Source organism: Necator americanus, chromosome II (assembly GCF_031761385.1).
Source record: "Necator americanus strain Aroian chromosome II, whole genome shotgun sequence".
Lineage (NCBI taxonomy): Eukaryota > Metazoa > Nematoda > Chromadorea > Rhabditida > Ancylostomatidae > Necator > Necator americanus.
The window spans coordinates 29,569,836-29,595,490 of NC_087372.1; the positions used below are offsets into that span (position 1 = coordinate 29,569,836).

At 39.3% G+C, this 25,655-nt stretch overlaps 2 protein-coding genes across 3 annotated transcripts; one reads left to right on the forward strand and one right to left on the reverse strand.

Annotated features, from left to right (window-relative positions):
• Positions 1–4,406: 4,406 nt before the first annotated feature.
• On the forward strand, positions 4,407–12,432 carry RB195_019888 (uncharacterized protein; the record flags this gene model as incomplete). Its single annotated transcript, XM_064187943.1, has 10 exons — positions 4,407–4,489; positions 5,587–5,758; positions 5,811–5,882; positions 7,180–7,304; positions 7,834–7,953; positions 8,048–8,129; positions 9,904–10,034; positions 10,092–10,159; positions 12,032–12,188; positions 12,300–12,432. 10 exons carry the CDS (start codon positions 4,407–4,409, stop codon positions 12,430–12,432), a joined length of 1,143 nt encoding a protein of 380 aa, XP_064043824.1.
• A 317-nt stretch (positions 12,433–12,749) lies between these two features.
• Positions 12,750–22,686, reverse strand: RB195_019889 (uncharacterized protein; the record flags this gene model as incomplete). Of its 2 annotated transcripts, XM_064187944.1 has the most annotated exons (7): positions 12,750–12,867; positions 17,109–17,279; positions 18,036–18,063; positions 18,845–18,880; positions 19,639–19,790; positions 22,121–22,214; positions 22,536–22,686. In XM_064187944.1, 7 exons carry the CDS (start codon positions 22,684–22,686, stop codon positions 12,750–12,752), a joined length of 750 nt encoding a protein of 249 aa, XP_064043826.1. The 2 variants fall into 2 exon arrangements, with proteins under 2 accessions (XP_064043826.1, XP_064043825.1); XM_064187945.1 differs by lacking the exon at positions 17,109–17,279.
• Between the last annotated feature and the right edge of the window lie 2,969 nt (positions 22,687–25,655).

Consider the following 25,655-nt stretch of genomic DNA (forward strand, 5'->3'; position numbering starts at 1 on the left):
GAAAGGGGTCGGAGCACCGGCTGCGAGTATCGCAGCTAGCTTAGCGTTTTTTTTTAATTCTCCCAGAACCCGATACGATAATAAAAAAAAAATAAAATGCCTTCGGGGATCCTGAAGCATCGACTGGAACGTCATTCTTTTGCGCTACATCCGCCCAGCCATGGAATTAAAGGTTGTTGTGCGTCGAAATCCTTCTTCTGACCAGATGATCATCGCTACCGGTCGGACAATGATTTTTCCACAGATTTCTTCTCATACATTGAGCAGTTCACCTTTGAACATTGCTCGTTGATGCCAGAGCTGTTGAGAGGTGAATTTCATATGCGCTTATCCTGTTTTTGTGCTACCTACTGCACCAATCAAGGCACCTCCGTGCAACCTTCGCTCAGCAACGTGAAATTCGTTTTCGAATTTGAAATGAATCGCATTCAACTACCTCCCCCTAACAGCAAAGTTAGATGGTTTGGACGTTTCTCTCCCATATGGATTCTTTTTTCCAATAAAATGTGAATTTCCAGTAACGTTCGGTGAGAGTTTCTGGGAGAAAACCATAGAGTTGTGGGAGAAAAATATCTAGAACTACGTGACTACGCTACTTGGATTTTTCGCTAGGTCCATTTTATTTTTATATTACGTATTCGATTGTAATATTTAATGTAATTTTATACATTTAAGCTACATAATAGAGACGTCTCTTAATTTTCCAAACATGGATGAAATATATAAGTTTGAATTCTCATGTTATAAGAATGATTGGACTTCTAAGCCCAGAACTTTTGGAACAAATTCACGTCCATCTGCATACGGAAGTTCTTTTCCAAGTCGAATACGTTTAGTTCCTCCTTTATGGATGTCTATTTTAGATGTTAGCGGACTGATTTCCACAAATTTTGCCTTATAAATTACCTTACCTTATAAATTGACATCTACAGAGAAGTCGATTTTGTTTTTCGCATCCATTTTCTCTCACATAAATTTGCATTGCAGTGACCATCGTGCAGAATATTCTGCTAGGAGATTTTGTGGAATTTCAGCAATTTGCCGCTTGCGTTTGCATTCGATCGAATTTCCCCTTTTTTGGATATCATTCAGCTATTTTCCATGAAAATTCGTCTTCATTTCGCTTTTCTCCCGTTTATGGGAATCATTCCACTAAAATAAAATAAAGAATAAATTATGAAGAAATTTGCAGGAAGTGAAACGCAATAGTTTATTCGTAATTGACTGGACTTTTGGGAGATATCTGGCAATGCTTCCCAGATATCCATTTTCATTGTTTTTTTTTGTTCGTAGCCATAACACAAATCTGTGGATTTCCATGTCATCAACTCAAGTTATAACAAAAAATAGCTGTTCTTTCTCGTTTCTGGAATCCTAAATAACTTTTTACTGATCAAAAATTTCTCCTTTTGAAAAAACAGTTTATTTTCTTTGTTCTTTCTTTCTTCTGGATTTTCATAGTTCGTGTTCTCTCTATGTGAGCTTCTCATACGAGTATACTACTCATTTTTTTAATTTTTAAAGAAAAACTAAGGCATATATGGAGATATGTATAAATATATACAGGACATTCATACCTATATCTAAATATGTATACAAAAATATTCAAAAAATAGATTATAAAATAAGAATAAAAATACATATCTAAAAAAATCCCCAATAACGGCGTAATGGAACAATGTTTGAAGTTTGCAGTGCGAAAAAAATTTATTCGATGAAATACTGTAAAAACTTCCACGTAAGGATTTTAACCGAGAAATTAGAATATAATAGATTTTCTACAGTATCTTCATGTTTTCGTTTGTTTTTTTTTCTTGTTTGTTTGTTTTTTTTCTTGTTTCTTATTCCCAGCTGTTTTTTCTTTTTGATTATTACATCTAGTTGTTTTCCTGAAAAAATTCCAATTACTATCGTTGTCTCGTGAATTTGCTAGTTTTCGCAATAAATCCACTAGTTAATGCTACTAAATTTTCTAAGAAGAATTTTTTTCTGCAAATTATTTTTTCACCTTGAAAACACAGTGCACTACAGTTTCGGATATTCCCGTTCGACTGTTTTCCTCGTTTATTTTCGCTTTATGCCATTGCATCACTTATGTACTACCGTACTGCGAATGCAATTTACCTACATATACGTAGATATCAACATGCACAGATTTTACAAAAATCTTCTCGTTACTGAGTAATGTAGGTGTTTTTTTTTTCTGTTCACATGCTCGACGACGTATGTAGCAATGCTAAGCTGTTTTTATATGCATGTATTTGTTTTCATATACACGTATTGTATATCATAAGAAGAAAACAAATATGCACACAAAAGAATGACGTCTTCTTTAGAAAATTTGGAAATTATGGAAAAAAAAAAACAGCGCGTTCCCTAAACGAATGCAATCACTACTTTCTTGATAAATAGTTCACAGAAATTGAGAGCTACTAGTAATTCTTCTTCCACCTACATGCTGAAGTTATTGTCTCTATATCGTCATCCACAAACGACATCACAATGTCTAAAACTCTTGAATATTGAATTCTCACCAAGTGCATATTTTTCTGGACGGATTTCTCAATATAATGAGTCAGGAATGCACCTCGTCTAGACAGTTCATCATTAAAGGCAGCGTATCACGGAATTGATGTAGTGAGAAAATCTGTGAGAAAATTGGTAGTTCTTAGTCAAAAGAGCGAGTATGAGCGCCGCTCGATTTCTCCTAATCTTACAAATAATAATGGCATGGGAACGGCGCTTGTTCTAACGAGATACGCTAGAACGCCCGCAAGCGGTCTGGTCCTCTCAGCAGCTTACTCATTGGTTTCTCGTGCTGAGGAGACCTCATTGATCTTTGACCGCTCGGTGGTGGAAGCGCCGCGTGTAGAAGCGTAGCGTGCTCCAACCAGATTCCTAGGAACAAAAGTGGTTTCCCCACGCGGTTTTTTAGACCGACTGAGGGAAATTTCACCGGGCACGTTCATATTCGTAATCTACACGCCGAGTACTATATTTTCATACATACGGGTACGTCAGATTGATATGCTGCCTTCAAGATACAAAGATGCTTTCAATTGTAGTTCTGAGCGGAAGAAGAAGTCCTATTTTTGAGAAATTCTACAGTAATAGATGTCTTAATATGTGTGCTTTTGCGACTTGGAAGAAAAAGTTATCTTTATTCAATGACTCTTAAAATATTTTTAGGTCCAGTGAAATGTCCTGAAGATTAGAGATGAACATTTGCGAAAAGTTACGTTAATTGCGTGCGGGAGTCCATCAAAAAAGTAGCAGGCTTCAGGCGATAATAATTTTAAATCAACCGGCAAGCACATATTTTTGTTTGTTCTGAAAACGTCACTAAAAAGGTGAAAGGGAGCGGCTGTTTATGGGAAATCGGATACGGATTAACCCGAAGAGCATGCGTCCGTGTTCTTGAAAAAACAGTTTTTTTTTCCTGGAATGCAATGTATATGTGCATATTGGGTTCTCATGGAGAAATGGAAGGTTTAATTTTTAACAACTACCACAGAGATTCTACAGAGAAGAACGTTTTTCTATTTCGTGGCCTATTTTTTCATCCTCGAGTTTCCTTCCTTTTTCTACTTCATCACTCCTCAATACCACTATTCTGAGAAGTTCTGTGCTGAAATTTCACCTGAATACATTCTAAATATTATATTATTATACCATATTATTATCTAAATATTTTATTATTATATGGTGCTATATTATTATATTACACTATAATATTTATTTCCATATCGTAAAAATAGTGATATTTTTTGTTTATATATCTATTTCTACTTCTTATTTCCCTCTACACAGAGAGTATTTTTATACTCTTATAGAGAGCGCATAATTTGTTCGAAATTTCTGGAAAAATTAATGATAAATTCTTTATTTCTTTCTTCCTGAAAGTATTTCTAAGCTGCTTGTACATAGTAAAGAAGAAGGCCTATAAGAGGTCTAAGTCTATAAGAAATTGAGGGTATTTTTTTTCTCTCGAGGATATTTCTACACAGTTTATAATCATGAAGAATTTCGCATAATGTTTTCAGAAAATTAATTTTGTTCCTTTTTCGCCAATAGTCCTGATCTATCGAACCAGAAAACATGCATCAAACAAATTCGCTCCAGTCTGAAACCTCTAGCATTGCTAGAAAATGTAACTAATAGTATTCATGCCCCATCCATTTTCTTACGGCACCTAATCGATTCATTGATTACCCAAATATTCACGTTCTTGCCTTTGTGCATCCTCACATCAAGGATTTCTTTGACTCTTCAATTCATTTTCTCTCCGCAAGAAATGTCCTGCTTTTCAAAGCGTGACCTCTCCTCTCCTTCATTTATTTTTGTCCCGTGATCTCGTTCTGAATCAATTTGATCTATTGGACTATTCAAAAAACTGACCATTTCAGATGGATTGCAAGGATCCGCCTATTTTCGACGTGAACAACAACTTTACTCATGATCTTCTACGAACGTTATTCCTATTCCGACAGTACGTTTATACAGCTTCTTTGTGTTCCTTCTTGTGAAAATCTGCGATCAGAAAACGTTGATTGGCGGAACTTGTACTCTTCAAGTTGAATACTAATAATTACAGTAGTACATAGTAATAGTAGTAATGAATTACTTGACTTAATCGGCGGGCTGAAGTTATCTCCTGACGCGAATGCCTGCATCTTCCCCGAGGTGTGTCGTCCTTGAGCACAGCTCAGAGGCCCAACCTCCTCGATCTTCAGCAAGAGCTTGCAAGGGCTTGCACAGAATCAATTGAGTAATAATAATGGAAATAATAGGAATAAGCTCCTAAAAAAAACATTGAAGCACCTAGTTCTTTTGTGGTTGATTCGCTATTATCATGACAGTTATTTATTTACTGTTTATTTATTTATTTATTTATCGCTGTAGCATCATGGCTGTCATAAAATGCTGGGTTTACTACGTTAGAAAAAAAGAAAAAAAAAACATAAGACACACGAATTTATTGTAGGTGCCTCTAGACCTCTATTAGTAAATCAATATAGTCTAAAAGTGAAATCTCATTAATTATTAATGAGATTTTACTTGGCGATTTTGATTAAGAGATTGAGTAGAGTTTTGGATGTTTAAAAATATCAAAAAGAAAGAAGAAAAGGTATTAGCATAGTGAATGCAACAAAAAAATGGAATATCTATGGTTGAGAACTAATGTTTAGAAATGAAATTTTTGAAAATTTCTTCCGTCACATCGAGAAGAGTGGAAATATGTATTCCTGCAAATGTACTGAATTCTCCCCCCAAAAAAATGCTTTCCCACATAATATTTGGAACGATGACAAGCTAAGAAATTCAAGCGAGAAAAATGTCAGAGCTAGAGGCGTACTCGGGTACGGAAGCCTGTTGGATCTGAGGAACTGGCGATGAGATCGAAAGGACGTTGCTCTTCTGTCTTTCTAAAAAGAATCGAATTATACAAAAATTCCACCTTTCTCAACATTTCAATTTTTTGGAATTTTCAAAAAAATTTCGAACCTCGCTAAATGTCGGCATTGACGCCATCACGTGAAGTTACGGATATCTCTCAAGAACTATTAATCCTACGATATATTTCAGTACCTATTCCGAATTTCATCGTTACATTGCTGTCTTGTTATGTTGTTTTGGTCTGCTGGCGAATTCAATTCATATCTGGGTCCTGACACGACCGCGTATGCGATTCAGCTCTGTACATTCGGTGCTTGTATGTATTGCTGTTTCGGATATGGGTACGATGACGTCATATATGGTACGTTCGTGCAAGAAACATTCAGCTCTGTAGAAAATCTCTGAAATTTTAGGTCTACATTACACGATTCGAGTTTATGGCAGATACCAGCGGTTATCCTTATGGATGGGCTTTATTCCTGAAGGTTAGTTGAACAAAATTGGGAGCGGTTGCAAAAAAAAGATACTCTATTCCACTACTTCTGAAGTTTTCTTAGCTAGGCGTGGTAATGAGTGTAGTAAAGGGCCACGAAAATGACTATTATCTGATTTCTCCATTACAAGATGACGTTAAGGGTGTAGATCATGAGTGTGAACCCAATCTTGCTCAACCATTCTTAATTGCTCTAAAATATCGCGTGGGAACGGTCCGTGAGGATCGAATTTTCCTACGAAGCACCTGATAACGTGTCACATCCACGAGCGCTACGATCACCTTTTCCAACCACAGCTTTCACACTAAGAATTGAAGACGCCATGCGTCCATCTTCTTCGTCCATCATCCACAACTCTTCTTCCAACCTACCATAGAGATCGAAGTTTCCTACGAGCCACCTAGTAACGTCCCATATATGTGAGCTCTTTCGTCATCCTTCCAACCAAAATTTTCGCACTAAGAATTTAAGAAATCCATGCTCACCCTGAACTCTTCTTGAAACGTATAGAAAACTTATATTCCATCTTCCTTGTTGTTAACTGGAATATTTCAATTATTCACTTAAAATAATTGTTGAACATGGTCCAATGACCGTGCTGCTCGGTTATATGCGATAACATGCGATTATTAGTGTTGTTGTGGTTGGCCACCGCAAAGTGTTGTGTGCTTCCATAAAATCCAATACTCGAAAAGGGAACGCTTATTTTAGAGACTTAGGGGGTAATTTAAAAAAAAAAACTCTACCTTGTCAGTGATGGAGCAAACAAAGATATTTTTAGACGACTTCTAGAAATAATCGTAGTATAGGACATTTGCTACTAAACGGCTCATTTTTCGTGTATTTTTGTTTTTGTTTTCGTTTTATTTATTCTGTCGTGTAATGAGTGAACATCAAACCCACTTAAAATTAGTCGGTCAGTATCCAGAATTCTCATTTGCTACGGTTAGGAAATTAGAACATTGTCATCAACGTACGCATTAAAATGGGAAGTAACCTACACCACCAACGCATTTTTAGTTTAATATTGAATTTACTTTATTTAAAATTTAATCTTGATTTTTCATTTCGACTCTTATTTTAAATTTTTGATTTTAATTTCTGCTTTGCTCAAGTCTAAAATATCGGTGAAAAGCATTTCAACGGAACGATCCTTACGGAGTTGAAATCTAAGCTAAGCTGCCTTAATCTCTCTCCTGTTCATTCGGTTTTCGATCATCAAAGGGAACTTGGATGAATCCAGAGAAAGGATTTCCTTGAAGATTCCACGATAAAAACCGTATTTCAGATTCATGTCGTTATTTCCATTGCACTTCATGCGATCACCCTATATTTGGTTGTGCTTATGGCGTTCATTCGCTTCAGTGCCATGAAAGTCTCGTCGTCGGAATGGTTGCGGTCTGAACGTGCGATGTGAGTTCTGACGAACCTTATTTGCACGAGCCTGTGTTAACCTTCTTTTCCTCTTTGGGAGAAATTTGCAACCGAAATTGCGATTTTTGTGAGGAAGGTGGGAAGAAATCTTGCTAAAAATAAAGGGAAATTCAATAGAAAATACAAAAAGAGAACCTAAGTTGAGATTTGAGAGTGGAAATTTTGGGAATTCTTAGGATAAGCTAGCACCGAAACGGAACCGGAAACGCACTCGATTCTTCGAGTCAAAATTACTTAACTGATAGCCTTTCCATGCTTTTTCCACGAGCTGCTACTAAGATTATTGACAATGACGACGAAAAATGGAAACGTCGTTTTTTTGAGTCACCTAATTTGAAGTCCTTTTGGCTCTCTTCGCCGAGTCCTCGGTGACAAAGGTGGGCCAGGGGGCTCATCCAAGGTGTACATGCTTCCCGGAGGCCTTAACCTACACGAATTAGGTTTTTTTTTTCGGATCGCATCGCAAAGAACGAAACATTAAAAAGCATTGTATTGTACCTGTATTCAGAGTTGCTGCCATTGGAATTGCCATATCCGTGTTCGTGTTATGTATACCAACGTTGCTCGCACACGAAACGGTTCCCATGCGAGCGTTTTCGACGGATGGAGAGATATCGACGAGATACAGGTACAATAGGATCGTGCAGTCGGAATTCATGCCCCGATACAACTCGCGGACTTCGTGAGGCTATTGACTGTTGTTCTAAACGGTTCGGTTTTAGCATTGGATTCTCGGAAATGATGCTTGAGAATGGTTGTTTGCTTATGAAAGGAAACTTATGGCTGACTGGAATTTTCCTGAAGGTAAGCGAATTCTTGTGTTCCTCCAAATTTTTCACCTGAAAAAGCGTAGTAGATAATGGCTGTTTCAAAGGAAGGTATTGTGCATCCGGTCCTTGGGTCCCCTTCATTAAAATAACTGAAATTAACGGCTAGGAATATTCTAGTCACGAGTGCTTAAATCTTGAGAGGTTTGCATTACACTGGCCGTTATTGCGAAGTCCTCCGTCAGATCCTGATGTGCAGTCGCACAACTCTCATCCTGTTCGTTTACAGCCACACGGTCTACTGTTCTCATGTGTCTCATTCTCCCTATTTCTCAACGGTCACGAAAAAGAACTACATTTTACAAATAATAGCAGTTGATTACGTTCAGTAGCTCGAAATGGTAGGATTAGTACAAAATAAGGAAACAGCAACGATAGACACAATAGTCTATATAGCAAAATGGGCTAAGCGTTAGATATTCCACTCCTCTCCTGGACTATCCCTTGGAGACCTGGTATGGTCCTCACTGTGACTCGCGATGAAGCAGGCTTCTTTCTTCGCGTCCTTTCGCAAGAATCGGTCAACTGCGTCGATGAGAAATGAAAGTTTTAAAGGCATCACCCCACGAATCTGAGGTGGTACGGATTTCAGGTGGAGTATTGTATAAGGGGTCATAATTATGGAAAGGGGGTGATTCCGTCCATTTCTCCCTGTATCAGTGAAAACGGAACACCCCGGAATGCTGTTTCTTGTGAAGGCTTATGCTGCAATGCGCTCCGCCCAACCCCGCCACGCCTGCGATTCGTCGAAAGCCCATTCGGACGAGTCGCAGGAGGGGGGCGGCGCAAGGGTGGCGCGCTCCAATCCAGGACGTCGTAAGAAACAGCGTTCCGGGATTGTCTGTTTCCACTGATACAGGGAGAAATGGACGAAATCACCCCCTCCCCCCCCCTCTCTCTCCATAATCTACGATCCCCCGTACGAATAGTCCACCTAAAACCTGCGCCACTCCACATTCGTGGAGTGGTGCCTTTAAAGAGCGCGACTATCCATAATTCCCACCACGAGTCTTCCGGAGAGTAAGAGCGTTGACTTAGTGAATTCTCCATCTTAACCTTTAGTAATGTGAAGCAAGAACTATTGCTAACAGTCCTTATTACGGTTAAGGTATCGCCAGCATGGTCTTCGTCAAGGTCTAGAAGGTCGAACCATTTGTAGGATATCCTCTCAAATGCCTTATCCAGAACAGTCATCACCCTAGTGAGCCCATAAGATGCTACATCCAAAACCAACAACCAAAGCAGCTCAAATTGGGCTTACCTCAGTAGCTGAGTTGCCCTGATAGCTGCGGACCACCATGATACCACTAATAGAACCGGTCCACTAATACTATTTATATTAATTACTACTAATTAATTACTACAAAATGACTAAAAGCCTTGGCACGTAGCCAGCTCTTTTGTCACGACTCTGCACTTTTCCTTTCAATTCATTCCTGGATCTTCGGCGTCTTTATTTTTATTTTTATATTTGTATAACCAACACGTTGCACTGATAATACCAAAATTCAAAGAGGATCGAACTTCCACTCTCTGAACTTCTCATCATTTCTTCGCTCATTGCTTATTCCAAGAAATTCCTTTCTTTCCTTTTATATGCTGTAACTACACTCTAATCCTCCACGATCCAGTCATGGTGTATTGTAGATAACGAACGTTGTGTAGACAACAAAATTCTGCTGTGGGAACTACATTCTATGCGACATTTCATACCTTGAGAAATATATTGATTGATCGATTTGCTACTTCAGGCAATTCCATGTGTGCTACTTTTTTGGTTTACAATCGCATTGATCGGAAGAATGAAGGAAAACAAAGAGAAGCGGACAAAGCTGCTGAAGACTCGCGATGAGAAAGGAAGACGTGACATTACTACCTACATGTGAGTTGTTTACACATATTGCAGCACTTTGTTTACGACAAAAACGCTCGATTGTAGGCTCGTCTTCATGGTTACGGTATTTCTTATAACCGAGTTACCTCAAGGTGTTATGGCTGTCCTTAATGGTAAGCTGTGTGTTTTTCATCAGTTTCTTTTTCGAAGTGGACGGAGGCGATATGGGAGAAGTAGTGCCAGAGAGTGGTCTCGTTTTCTTGTTTCTATGTTGCCTACAGGATGGCCCGGAAGAATGTAGTTCTTCCAGACCATCCTGTAGGCTCAAGTAACGGTGATCCAATCTTTGGATGAAAAAGTAGTCTGTTGCGACTACTGTTTCATCCAAGGAACCAGGGAGATACTCTTTTAACGTTTATTGTATTTTTGGCTGGCCAAATAAAAATATTTTTTGTTTTGACGGCTACTTCTTCTTGAACCATTACGACTTTAAAAAGCATTTTCATATTTTTGATCTCAAGATCAACGGTAAATAAATTAATAGCGGATTTGTGTGGGAAGACAGGGGCGATGACGTTATCCAGCAGATGGGTTCCGTAAGTCATAGTAGAGGTCGTGTATGCGTGCAGTAATCTCTACGTTTTTGAATTGGAATGGAGAAGTTGCTACGGGGCCGCATAAGCGGGTCTGATTGTTATCTGCTCCTGCTCCTGCTTTTGATAAATGCAATGAGGCATCTGAGTGTACGTTTCGGGTGCGTACGACCTGCATTAGATCCTACCGTAATACTTAGAGAAAGCGTAGACTTTCTGTCGTTACGCCAAACTACCAGACATTTTCCACGTGAGGGCACGCGGATCACTGGATGTCAATAGGCACTTCAAGCGAGATACCATCTCTCTCAAACCATAGAACGGTGACGAATGATGGAATTCTCTCTTTCTTCTTCTGAAAGTAGATCAAGAAGGTTGGGCAGAGCTATGTTCAAGCACATCTCGACGAGGATGCGGGCAACCGCGACAGACGATGATACCAGTCCCCGATCGAAGGCAGCATACCATGAATTTGGAATCCACAGGAAAATCTAGAGTTGGAGGTGTAGATTGATCAGGAGTGATTTCGTTCATCTCACCCTGATTGTCGTGAAAGAAACGGCGTGGAAGATGACGTCTTCTGTGGCGATTCGGTTGCAACGCGCCACATCCCAGTGGTTAAATCGGTTGAAGATCGGTGATGTCTTCTAACACGCCTATTCAAGTAGAACCAATAAATCGGTTGATGAGGGGACCGGAGCATGTGCATAGAGGAGCGTTCTAACGTACCTCGTAAAAGCCAAGGCGATCCCCATGCCGTTTCTTACGACGCTTAGGGAGAGGTGAGCGGAACCACCTCTGATCCCGCAATCCACAACTTCAACTTTAGCATTTCCTGCGGATTCCCTCACCACATCAGATTTTTGGTATGCCGCCTTCAAGTCAAATCTAAGCGAAGCATCGGTCCATTCTAATAAAATTTGATCACATCAAGCACTTTATCCTTTTTATTCTTTATTTAGCATGGAGAAAAGTAATTGCGCTTAGCTGCTCTTTGAGGAAAACAATATTGTGAATCTTTCACTCATCTTTTGAGTCTTATTTTTTTGAAATAGTGCGTTCACATTGTTGAATTTTCGACACTCTGTTGAAAACGGAGATTTGGCTTGTGAATAACGCTCTATGCCCTTCCTAGAAAGACGCTAAGATGTTAGAAATTTTATAACTTGGAACTCATTGACTTTTCTGTAGTGTTCCAGTGATGGTAGGTAGTCGACCTCAAGTTTCTTCAACCGGGTGAGCGCAAAACATTTTCAGTTGGGACAGGAGCAAAGAGGCGTAGAAGCAGAGAGGTAAACAGAGAAAGGGCGTGCGTTGCGGCGGACGCGTCGTGTTTATCCGGTTGAACACAGTCGGCGCGGACTATATACGTGTTAAAAACTGACCTACCAATAATAATGTGACCATAGGCAGGATGGTGTATTTTTCTCTAGTGGAATTTTGCCTTTTCAGCACTCTACACATCCCAATTCCATCAGTATGTGTACTTATCGTTGGCTGACGTGCTGGATCTGCTGTCGTTGATCAACTGTTATGTGGCTTTCCTCGTCTATATCTGCACAAGTTCACGTTATCGTCAAACATTGCTGTCTATACTACCAAATATGCCGTTAGTTACATTATTCATTAGAAGAAGCGATGAATCTTCCTAAATATTTTAGTAGAAAAACAGGCATCATTTTCCCACCAACGACTATTCAAATTTCTTCCCGGATTTTAGGACGATTCTCTCAGCTGTTACGTCACGTCAAAATACGATCAGGCGAGAGAAACTACCGTATTCCTCTCTTAACGGGGCTCCGTGTCCTGTCGTTGGAGTGGCGACAAGAACGGAGCATGATCAGCTTTTGTAGGACATCGATCACCCGCTCGCTCCCTTACAACATTGTGCCTCATCACACAGCCACTTCGGCATTCCTCACAGTATCCTGTGTACTTTTTTGCGTAATAGTTGATTTAACATTCTATGACTGATGATTCTATGTGGGCTAGTGATTTTTTTCCCGGTGTCTTTACCTTTGCCAAAGAATTTTTCGTATGCATAACACCGAATGATGCTCAAAAAAAGCGCACATAATTTATTTTTATGTTTATTTTTCGTAATAAATTTTTATAATACCTCTGTTCTGTGAACTAACCACACCCATCACAACAGGAAAAGGAGAAATCATCAAAATATAACAGAGAAAGTAAGAGAGACTGCAACTATCACCACAACTGGTGAAAACGTGAACGGAGCTGATTTGGGGCGGGCCGTAGTTTCCGTCTTCGCTTTCGTCGTTGTCTCACTGAAAAGAAAAGTACAGATGGCTCAAGTCGACTGAAATTGCAAAATTGCATCTGGAGGATCTTGAGAGAATTTTTGAGGGTTTTACGTTTTACGTTCACGTAGAATTTACGAAAAAACAAAAGTTCTGAGAATCACTTGAAAAAGCTTTTCGTGTTTGTCTCCTTGCGCTCTAGGCGCGCTGGTTGAAAATGCTTCCGAAATGAAAATGGTAAGTTCTTCTGGGATTCTTTCATGCTTACTCCAATCATAAAGTCAATAAGAGTTTTCGAGGAAGCCTTCATTTCCAAGCTTATGGATTTTCGCAGCAGGAGGCAGCAATGAACTGGTGGAACAGTGGGACGAAGTTGTTAGAAGAGAGGAAATTAACGTTATTAAAATCATTCTGTTACTTGTAATGATTTTTCTAATATATTCTGTAAACAACGAAGAGAGATGAGTTGAATTATTTCCAAATTTACTACTCATGCTGTGGGAAGGATGCAGTGACTAGCATGATATTTAGATTCAGATTTAGATTGTATTCGGAAATTGATCGGGAATTTTCACAAAATGAAGCCACAATGGAAGAGCAAAAGAAAATCCTGAAAATTAACAACTGTTGAATTGATAAAGGAATTACGAAGGGGTAATGGAGTGTGAAACGATAGAATGAAGTTGTGTACGGTAATGTGAGCAATCCCAAAGCAAGGATGTGACAGAAAGTTCACCAATGACATTGAACGTTGTAGGCCGCACAGTCATTTTAAAGGCATCACCCCACGAATCTGAGGTGGTATGGATTTCAGGTGGAGTATTCATATACGGGATCGTAGATTAAGGATGTCTATTTCTTCCTAAAATTAAAAAAAAACGGCCCTGAAGATACGACTTCGTGCGTTCCGGTGCGCTATTTTCCACAAGGAGTTCGATTGGAGCGCGCAAGCTGTGTGCACGCGCCGCATCTTCCGGGCCGTTTTTTACGGCAATTAGGAAGAAATGGACGGGATCACTCCCCCCCCCCCCCCTCCATTATCTACTATACCGTATACGAATACTCCACCTGAAATCCGTACCACCTCAGATTCGTGGGGTGATGCCTTTAAGGTGCTATCTTTACACTTTAGTACGGTAGTCGGTTTATATTTCGGCACTTTAGAGAGAAAAGAGAAGTTATTTCCTTCACCGGTTATTTCTTTCTACACTTGTTTTCAGAAGGAGAGAAATCGTATATGGAAGCGATCTATGTCAAATTACATTGTTTGGAAAGAAAAGCACTGATCTTGACTCATACTGCTTGGTACTTGTTGAGTAATAATTTATTTAAGAGGTTGAGGGGAAGTGGTTGGGCGTTTTACTTCGATCACCCGTGCTTTTCTCAAATGTTCCCCAACCTTCGTTACCCTTATCGCTGCAAGAGACTCAATAGGAACTTATAACCTAGACCTAGGATCACCAGTATCAGACAGAACGCATCTGAAATGGACGGTGAGGTGAAAATTCCTTAAAACGTAAGAATTATGTGAAAAAATCGGAAACATCCTTATTCTAAGCTATCGCACACCGGATCCATTTACTTACCTTGTTTGTTTAGAAAAAAGGACTAGAGTTCGTCATCCTCGCCCATGTGCAAGATTCTAAAATCGTAGCAACCTCAAAGAAGCAACTGAATACTCGTAATGAACCAAGGGTTACTATCTTATGCCTCCTTTATAGACTGCTTTTTTTGACTTCATCTAAGAATAAACGAAAAAGTAAGCATAGTTGCCGGTGAGACGGGTACAACTTCCACCAAATTCTAGCATTGCCTCTGATATAGCTGTCTTTTATTAGCATCAGTACTACCAAATCTATGGACGCGTATAGCGTATTCGGTAAGAGGTTCGGCTGTAAGTTCACGATCAATGGTTCGAAGCAAAACACTAACTTGGAACATCGGCTTGCCCCCGCACGTCAATGCAGAGGCCAACCCTCGCTCATAAAACCTTAAACGAATGAAAAAAATTGGAGATGAATGAAAGTTCTGAATTAAAGTGAAACATATAGGCACATATCGCATAAGGATTTATCAGCGCACTTTATCCTTTATTCCCCAATTTGAAGTGCACCAACACACAAACTTACTTCCACTGGTCAGAAATTAACACAACAACAAGTATATGAAGTATAGTAGGATCAAAACCACATGAAGTACGGTGCAGTTCCGTAGGTGGCCGCGCCCGAAGCTGCGTGGTGGAGCATAGGGGGTTTGGATTCAGGTAGGACCATCGCGAACTGCAACAGTGAACGGTGGTAGACGGGGTCGTTACTCGATCCAAACCGCTACGCTCTCCCGCACCGCATCGAGCGCAGCCGCTTGCGCAACTGCACCGTTCTCCATGTCGTTTTGATTCTACCTCTATATGAGTTTGAAAATAGTTATATGAACTGGTACGTGTAAATATGTAATTTTAAATCTATGTATGTAATTTAGATGGATTTAGATTGCGTAATGAGCGTTTCCAGTTAGGAGAAGCGAAGATTCTCATTTTTACTAAAATAAATCATTTGATTGGTCTACCTCCCTTGAAAAATAGTTATATTGTTGAGGATGTTGGAAAATGCATTTTAAAGGAAACAGCCATGCACTAATCGAAGACACATCTCTTCACGATGCTGATTTGATACTCGAAATTCAGCCACAACAGGAATTTTCTGAACCCTATTATTGCTTCTGCAACATTTTCGGCTGGTGTTTGCTCTATTCTGGCTCACGCTATCAGAATCCCAATGGGATTAAATTGAGAAGAAAGTCTTGTTAGGTTTTTCTGAAAAGTCGAGAATTTTCTATTCTTGATCTGCACCTATGCTGTGGTCGTTGTGTAGAACACTTGAAAGTGTTCCGCAAGCGTTTACATAGCCGGTTAACTCTAGGCACGATGCCAATTTCACAGAAGCAGCTCCGAGCCACCATCTTCTATGAACGGCGCCGTTGTAGTGGAGCAACGACAGGAGTCCTTTTTGTCAGCACCGCATTGGTAAAGGAGACCACTACCATCAGGACGATTCAACGCTGGTTTCGCTCGTTTCGCGGGAGGAGACACAATCTTCAAAGACAAGCCCCGGTCGGGGTGGAATTCGAGGAGAATGTTGTCCCACGAGCTGCTTCCGCATTGGCAAACGATCTCCGCTGTCATTTACTCCACTTGGCTCCGGGAACTCGCGAAAACTATGCGAGAAAAGCAGTCAAAACGAGCTTCGGTCCATCTCCTTCATGTTAACGCAAGATCTCACATAGCTAACGAACTTAGGGTGGAACACAGTACCCCAGCCCCTATTCTCCTAACCCAGCCCCTTCGATAATCACTTATTCCGCCCCTTAAATTTTTTTTACTTAGGAAAACTTTTCCCACGTTTGATAACACTTGTCGGGCGGTCTCCTACTTCTTCGACTACCACCCTCCCAAGTTTTGGGAGAAGAGGATCGCTGAGCAGTCCATTCGGCAGGGCACATTACACGACGGTGGATAAGAACTACTACTATACTGTTGATTGATTTTCATTCTATTTTCTTTGCCAAATAAAAAATGAACAGGAAAGAATTACGAAATTGACAGGAATTTCTCATCAACCTAGTAGTTATTTTTCTGGATGATTCAGTTAAGAGGTAAGGGGCCGAAAACGTCCGTTAATGTTAGATACGTAGCTTTTTGGGGGGCCATAAAAAAATCATATGAGCCGATCAGCTTCCCATAGGACCGCATGATAATTATGAATCGGTTTTTCTGTTGTATAACTTCTTTAAAATCACAAGCGTATCTGCATGACAAATCCTACAAATAAATAAATTAATATATATATATATATATATCATTTTCATGCGTCGTTTCTCAGACAGCGCCGTCAACGAATTTCGAAATCGACCAATCACATCTGAACAAATATCGAACTGTGTTTATCAGGATAATTCCATTTTGTACATCTAAATTTGTGCACATTGCCTCAAAAACTTCGCTTAGAAATTCGAATTGTTCTGTGCTGCTTCCCTCGTTTGTTTATGCAGCTTCTCAAATATCACTGAACATTTGGGAATGAATGGGATGGAAAAAGACATGCATTAAGGCAGGAGAAAAGAAATGTAGTAAGAAAAATGGAAAAATAGTTCCTCTTTCAAAATCAAGAGGATTTTCGACAGAAAAACTGCTCCAGCAAATTCCGCGGGTCCGAAGGTTCCCTTTTGGGTTCTCGGCTGCAGCTCTGAAAGAAGCTGCCGGCAGCACAAACCTTGATGGATTTGGTTTTGTAGTGGTTTTTGATGCTGTTGTGGATGTTTGTTCGAAAGTTTTCGTTTTTGCGTCAGTCTCCTTCGTCGTGTTGACGTCAACTATCACTGATGTCGTCGTCGTTGCGACATCCAAAGGTACTCCATTCGGTGTTGGAGCGTAGTGATCGTCGCTGCAAATTAGGACAGCTTGGACACACACAACCAAACCGGGAAAACGACAGCTAAGGAAAGCAAAGAAGTAGGAAAGGATGGAAGTATGGTCTCGTGCATACTGGGTAATGATTCCAGAAAAAAGAACCAAAAAATGACTATAGGGAAAGACTTCTCGTAGAGTCTCGTGAGAAATGTTTTTGTTTGAAAATTCACCTCAGTATCACGAATGCGGCCGCTTCAACCAATGAAAAGGATAAATTTCCTTTAATCCATAAATCTAATGAAAATAATTCACATTTCATGTGCTGAAGAAGTTAATGTTTGCCAAACTTATTCCGAGCATGCACTTTTAATCTAACTTTTTCAAAGAGAGATGCGATCAAATTAACGGAGAGAAAATCCAATTAAAAAAAGACAGGGAAACTGTCGCAAAATAAATCACGTAATCTTAGAACAACCCAAAATTGAAACTGGAATCCGTCCACACTGTATTCTCCTTGCTGTATTTATTTTCTAAATAAATGTAGGTGCCTGACAGTAGCAGGGGTGGAAGGACCCAAATGCATTTACTTACTTATTTGCCACCGTTTCCTTACCTAGGCGATCACCCCTCCACCCCTCCCCCCTTCCACGTAAATGACAATAATGTCTGCTTTTGTGACTGGTGTTCTTTTTACATAACGTATCCAGAAAATTCGTTTTAATGGGTTAGTCGGATTAAAGAGTATCGAGCAAAAATGTTAGAAGAAATATCTAAAAGTTATCGAACTCACCCTGGCTTCACTCCTTGACTTTCGATTTCTGAAATAAATGTTGTGCTGATTTCGAATTTTTGCTTCAAACTGTAGTTATTTAATGCAATAATGGCAAATTTACATTCATTCTATTGGATTCTCTTTTTACGGAAGTTTCTACCAACAAAATATCTCTTTTTCCGAATTTTACACAAACCTTTTAGAAAAGTGAAGTAGAACTTAAGAAAACACGGAATTATGACAATGAAAATCTTATTTTCTTTGGCTCTTCACCTCACTTCTCAAGCTAGAGCATACATATCAAAAGTCAGCTTCTTCCAAGTTTCTTTGCTTCTCTACATGACATTTTTTACATTTTTGATAGCAATTGCAATAATATCAACAGGCAAAAAGGCATCCACAACACCTTCTCATAAATGTCACGGTTAAGGGCAGCATACCACGGATCTGAGGTGGTGCGGATTTGAGGTGGAGTATTTGTACACGAGATAGTAGATTATGGAGGGGGGAGGGGGCGATCCCGTCCATTTCTTCTTAATTGCTGTAAAAAACGGCCCGAAAGATGCGCGCGTGCACAAGGCTGGCGCGCTCCAATCGAACTCCTTGTGGAAAATAGTGCGCCGCAACGCTCGAAGCCGTATCTTCCGGACCGTTTTCTACGACAATTAGGAAGAAATGGACGGCGTCATCCTTCTCTCAGTAATCTACGATCCCGTATACGACTACTCCACCGGAAATCCATATCACTCCAGATTCGTGTGGTGATGCCTTTAAATTTAAGCCATTTGTGTGATAGAGAATTGTAGAAGTTTTTGTAGACCACTCACCAGGACTTGGAGTTAGAATTCCAAGATCGGGAACACCTAAACGTGTGCAGATTATTCATTGTCTCTGATTTACATCTCCGTTCATAGATCTACTCAAACTTCAAAAATGTTTAGATTTTCTGTCCTCATCTTTCTTAAAAATCATATTACATTAATTTGGCGTTTACTTTTTGAACTGTTGAAAGGTACGTGTTTATCAAAGAATGTGACTGACTGAATGATTCGACATCGGAAAAGTGTTCCTTTTGCGCAGAAACATATCTCTACTTAATTAAATGGATACAATCCATGTACGGCGTCAAGTTTTCTGTTATGTTCGAATTCCAAAAATTTACATTTATGTTAGGCTTTCTCTTTTTTTTAAAATCAAACTACAATAATTAGAAGTTGTTTTTGCACTGTTAAGAGATATGTGGTTTCAAGGAATGAATCCCTCTTTGTGAGCATTCGACAGTGCTCCCCGACTTTTCTGCTTATGTTCGGATCTGCAGTGAGCAACGCTGTGATGGAAGTGTAATTTGAGCGCATGAATTCGTTCGAGAAAAATGTATGGAATTAGCCAGAATCGTACTTTGAGAAATATTCAAAGTTCTCAAATGAAGTATTGAAAAATTTTAGCTTTAGTAGACCTAATTGACTTGGATACTCTGAAACATCTTCAGATTCAAGACTCAAAATCATATATGAGTATAACTTATTAATACCAGAAAAGGTTACCTCAGTAGTAATTCCAGAAAATGGTCACTGATACCATTTCTTTTTCGACAAAACTACACCCAGAAATAGACACAAACCTTCAGGTGGATTTCTGCCTCCTCCTACTAGTGGTTGCAACTGATAACCTTGGAGGATTGGGCTTTCCGTGAAGTTGAAATTTGCGATTGGAGAAGTAGGGCTGTTACAGAAATCGCTTGTATTACAAGCGCAGGACGTCTGATACTCTTCCCTGAGAAAGATGAGTTTAAACGTAGAAGAAATTATTATTGCACTTGAAGAAACGACACATAAGTGAAACAAGTCAGGCGAAACAAAGAGAAATTAACGTTTTTCTGAAAAGCTTTTTTTTTTGAAGGGACAAAAGTTAGAGAATCCAAGTCGGATTACCAGTTTTCGCGAATTTTTCGCCGTGTTGTCCAGAAAGTCTTGAATTTACGTGAACTACATAACGGCAGGACATTTTTTAATTCATTCATAAGAAAAATGACACATTGTTCAGGAGATACAGTAAACAGATACAGATGTTAAAGGCTGCATACCACGAATCTGGGGTGGTACGGATTTCAGTGGAGTGTCGTAGATTATGGGGCCACAGATTATGGATACTGGGGTGGTTCCGCTCATCTTTTCCTGAATCACTGCAAGCAGCCGCCTCCAGAATGTTATTTTGTACGATGCCTTCTACTGCAGCGCGCCACCTTTGCACGTATAGCGTCCCTTCTGCCTATCGGGGCAGTCCGTACTGATTTTCGACGAATCGCAGAGCGGAGGCGGCGCAAGAGGTGGAGCGTAATCGGTCGTACAAAACGGCATTCTGGAGGCGACTGCTTGCAGTGGTTCAGGGAGAGGTGAGCGGAACTACCCCCGTCTCCATAATCTACGACCCTTATACGGATGCTCCACCTAAAATCCGTTCCACCGCACAGATTCGTGGTATGCTGCCTTTAACTGTGAATTGGATAAGTATCAAGTGATAAATTGTCCTAATGTACTATAGCCCCTACCAAAAACTTATTTGATGGATGCAATCGGTGCTATACCCCCAAACAAAGGCTTCAGAAAGATCGGCGCTGGAAGTTTCCAACACGAACATATGCGTACTTTTGAAAATATTAGGCTCCGATTACAAAAACTCCAGGATTCCCTCTTCTCTGAACACATGCGAGGAACTTTTGGGTCCTCTGTTCAATTGAGGGTGTTTGCTACGGTAGACTAGAAGTTCTCTCGAACGTTACCATACAAAATTCGACCAGAGAGATCAAATTTCGGGCGTGAATCTTTAAGCCCGCATTCAACGTGATATCCATGATGCTATCATCCAAAATATAGGAAACAGCGGATGTAAATTGTAGCGACGACAGAGGTGGAACTTTTCGGAGTTCACACTGAGTTCTTTCTGTCCGAAAAAGGTTCAGAAATCAAACTGAAGTGCCCTTTAGCTTCATATTTTTACGTAAAACCACAACCCAGTGGGTGAAAAAGGTTAAGACCTTTTGTTTGTGGACGGAATGCGATTTTAAAACATCACATCCACGTCGCGGGGACCAAAAGGGAGTGGCTCAGAAAAGAAAAACGTAGTGTCTTGCGTGAAATGAGAAATTCACAAATAAAACGATCTCGGTTTCTGCTTAGCAGTATAAGCAAGGAGTGAACTTCGTGCACTTCGCGGAAGTGGAGGACACCTATGCAGAGGGGGCTAGGATTGCTAAGCGTAGACGAATGCACCGAGGTTTGACCGCATAGCAACTAATTATTTAGAACACCAAAAGATTGTGAAAGAACCTGGTATAAAAGATGGATCTTGAGATAGAGCAAGTTTTTGAATGATTACTTGCTCATGGGTGCAAAAAACTCCGCCGTAAACTTTTTCCATAAATTTGTGGAGAAGTACCGAAGGAGAAGACAGGGAGTGCCCACCTTCCAATTTTTTACCTCTTCCTTCATCGTAACTTCCTATAGACACTAGAAACTCAATTTCTGCCCCGATTCATCGCAAGAATTGATGAACGCATCGTTCGGGGAAATCTTCGCGGTTGGGATTTCTCCTCCAGTAGGTTGGAAGCACGATATTGTTCACAGGCTTCATGATTTCTCCTCAAATCTAGGAATTGAGGCGTTGGGAACACTCAGAGCTATCAATTTCCGTTGCGGAAGAACGCCAAGCAAAATGACATGCGAGTTTTCACCTTAATACCTGTGAACAGTGCTCTCACCTCTCTATCTACTGGTGGAGAAATCCTTACCTCAGCAAATTTCCAGGACCCGACGTCTAACCTGAACTTGAAGTGTACGTAACCGATCCTTCTTGTTTTCTATGATTCTTATCAAACCAAACATGATGCTTGGAGTCTCCGCCAAATACCAAGATATTCTTTGCATTTGTATTCAGGACATGATCATATTTTGAAATAAAGCGTGTTTAGACTTTTTTATGTCCGTGTATACTATCTGCGAGACAGGACAACATCAAGAGAAAATGACACTAACGAATAACTGCAAATGAAGATAATAATAAGAATTCAAGAGAAAAATTAGCTAAAGATAAGCAATATAATAAACCTGTAGCATATAGCCGGTCCTTCCTTAAATGTGTCCCCTTCGTAAAGATCCAAACAACCCGCAATCTTCGTTCCATTGTAAAATTGATTCACTACTGAAAGAAGATAAGGACAATGAAAAGTGTGAGGATAAAATTTTAAAGAACTAACCGGATCTAATTGATCCAACTACTTACTGATGAACTTTTTGAAAAACACACAATTTAATTACGATTTTCAAGATTTTTTTTTCGAAATTATTAAATATGAACATTCGAGATTCAAGATGTTTCCAAAATTTTTCAAGATCTTCTCAAGGGAACTGTGTTCGTTTGCATGTTTGCTAATTAGTCATTTTGCAATTGTAAACGAATACTTCAGCCATGGGACAGAGACAAATCCAGAAGAAAAATATAAGATCCTTTGAGGTAGCTCACCGATATAACAAACGTCTCCTTCGCATGTTTCTGTACAATTCGTATGACCTTTAGGTTCGATGTAAAATGGACATTTTGTGCAATTTAATTTTGAATAAACGGTCGGTATTACGGTAAGCAATAGTATCCGTGTGAAAAATAGACGAATCATCTGAAAGCTGTATACGTTTGCACAGGTGTTTATCAACAGTATCCACTTTCGAAACATGTGATGATTCTTCCTTGCGTCGCGTCCGACGAAGCAAAATATACACAGCTGATGCACGAAAATATTTTTTATACGAAATTGTTGCGAAAAAAATCATTGTTGAAATTTGAATGAATGGAGAAAGACGCGAAAACGGAATAAATGACAAAAGGAGAAGAGAAAATGTCAGAGAAGGGACAAACACAAGGAAAAAGTACGTGAGAGAGTTTCTACGAATGAAAATATAGCGAAGAAAACAAAATTAAAATAAAAATTTCAAAAAAAAAAATTCCAAAAAATAAAAATTTCTATCAATTCAAAGCTCTTATCACAACCATATATCTGCTTTTTTGCCAATCAATGCCATATTATTCAGTTTTATTCCATATAGAAATCCAGAAAAAGATACCGAAAAAGAAGAAAGATACGAAGAAAAAGGATTTTTTCAGGCAGCAAAAATGAGCTATCATATCCTACTTATGCACATGGTCGGGAAGAAATTTCCGGGTTGCTTCGAACGAGTCAAACAACTGCAACAAACATAAATAAATACTTCCGTCTTCCCACAAATCTTCTATTATTTGATACAAATGGTTTTTTGTTTACTGACCTCAGCATTAGCCCCATGTATTTTAAGACCGAAACAATAACAAGAAAAGAAAAACCAGAGGGGGTGTTCTATGAGGAAGGTGAAGAGATAAGTTACGTTCTTTTTTTTTACAAAAGTTACTTATTAGACATCGCCTAAACCCCCACTTCATCAGCCACGCTTCAAAATACCAATCGATGTCTATCGGAACCATTTCCAAATGCGTTTGACCGGAATAAGACATTATTTTAGAAGAGATGAAGCATTTCTGAAGGTGTGACTCCCCGAAAGCAGGAAAAATAAATAACAATAACAACAAACAAAATAAAATAAATAATCAAGTAAAACAAACAACAACAATAAAAAAACACCTCAATGGATGCTTTAAATGATTTTTTGAGAGTTTTTGAGGAGTGGATTCGAATTCGAGAGAGTGAAAACTGTGTACGAGTGCTGTTGTGGCCGGTTCGGTACCCGTCGGTTGAACTGCAGCTGATTCATGATCGTCCTTGCAGCAGCGATCACAACCAATTAGCAAACGGATTTGCCTCATCGACATATCGACGTAAATACCCTAGTGCAATATATAAACTGGTTTACTTCCCATCGATTACTGGGATTTTTCTTTCCTAATTTCTATTCCCTATGGCAATGAAATATTCAGCGAAAAACTTATTATTACTTTCATCTGTATTCAACCGCAACTTTGAGCTTTTCTCTTGTGCCGATAGCAGATTTTTATTCATCCTTGTACCGTTAGAGTTTTCGATATTTTCTGAATAAATAATCGATTGGTTTTCTGTTGTATTTCGGCTGACAGACACAGGAAAATCGTGAGTGTATGTTAAATTGAAAGATTCCAAAAAAAGTAGAATCTTTAAAAGACAATTTAATTATTCGTTTAAGTACATCCAAGCAATTGCTCACAAATGGAAAAAAATCATTTTTTGGTTTAGCAGCAAATGTTTACTATTTTGAATCATATTTTGAATTCTTTTCGGAAGCTGCACAGCTATATGTAGGTCCTGTAAGAAAATACGAGTTCTATGACGAAACCTAATCGTAGTTTCTAGAAGGGATGTTCTTCCTCAACTTCGTTCGAACAGAATACCTATTAATACCTAAAGAAAGTAAGCGTAGATTGAAAATAAATATTTCAAAGGGGGAAAATTTAATTCAGGTTGAAATGTGAATCGGATTGCTTAATGATTGTCTATGTCGTGAACACAATCAAAAAATCACTATTCAGGAACACAAAATGAGAAATGAATGTACGAAAATTCAAACAATATTCCATGGCAACAAATTTTGCCGGAATGGTCCTGAAAACAGACACCCGGGAAGCTGAAAAGGAAGAAAGAATTGCTGAGCAAACATGAAAGGGAAAATCGAAAAAAAGTACCGGAGGATAACGCAGCTAAACGCAGGCTTAGTGGATTTTCAATTCATAAGTAAAACTTTCTAGGAACACTTTTTGTGGAAAATAAATACTAGATGTCGCTGGTTTAAGCAGAAAGGAAATTATTTTATTTCACCTGGGGAAGAAATAGGAAATATTCCTATTATACCTAAAGAGGAGACGGAATCACAACTTCTCCAAGTGAATAGGTGAAACTTGAAGTGGATGTCGACGGTTTTTTACTCTGGCGCCGACGATTACAGTGAAAGCCGTCAAGCTCAGTGAAGCGATCTCGACTACTTAGTGACTGGACCGGGTCAATATGTATATTCAGTGCGCGAAAACCTACGAACTTGAGGTTTGCCCTTTTTTTATCAAAAAATAAATTGTGGTTCGATCGAGAGAAGCGCGACTTCATCTGCGCGGATTTTTTCAGACCGAATAGGTTAACCATGTTGATAAAACCTTCGAACTGTCTCAATGAAAACAGCACTTCCAAATAAAAATTACAAAAATGAAAGAATTCCAAAGTTTTTCAAGGTCCAGCTAATTTGTAAACGTGGAAAATGTGTTCCATGTTCAAACGGAAATTATCCTGAAAAATCATTGTCCGTGGGCATCAGGAAGTGTGCATTCTGCAGTCAAGTAAATTAGGAAAAGCAGGAGGTATCTATTCACGTCTCAGCCTTATTTTTTATACGGTATAAAAGTCACATAGGCCGGAAAAATCAGAAAATTTCGGCGCAACATAGCTATAAAAAGTATAAATAAAAATACTATATAAAAGATTTTATAAAGTCGCCTTAACTTCAGAGAGCACAGTGGGTAGACTTCATAAAAATGGAACGTTGTCCGCTTAGTGGTTTTGATACAATGAAATAGATTGAAAAGGGGTAGAAGTAGAATCCAGAGTGGGTTATTGTGAAAAAAATCTGTCTTCTTTAG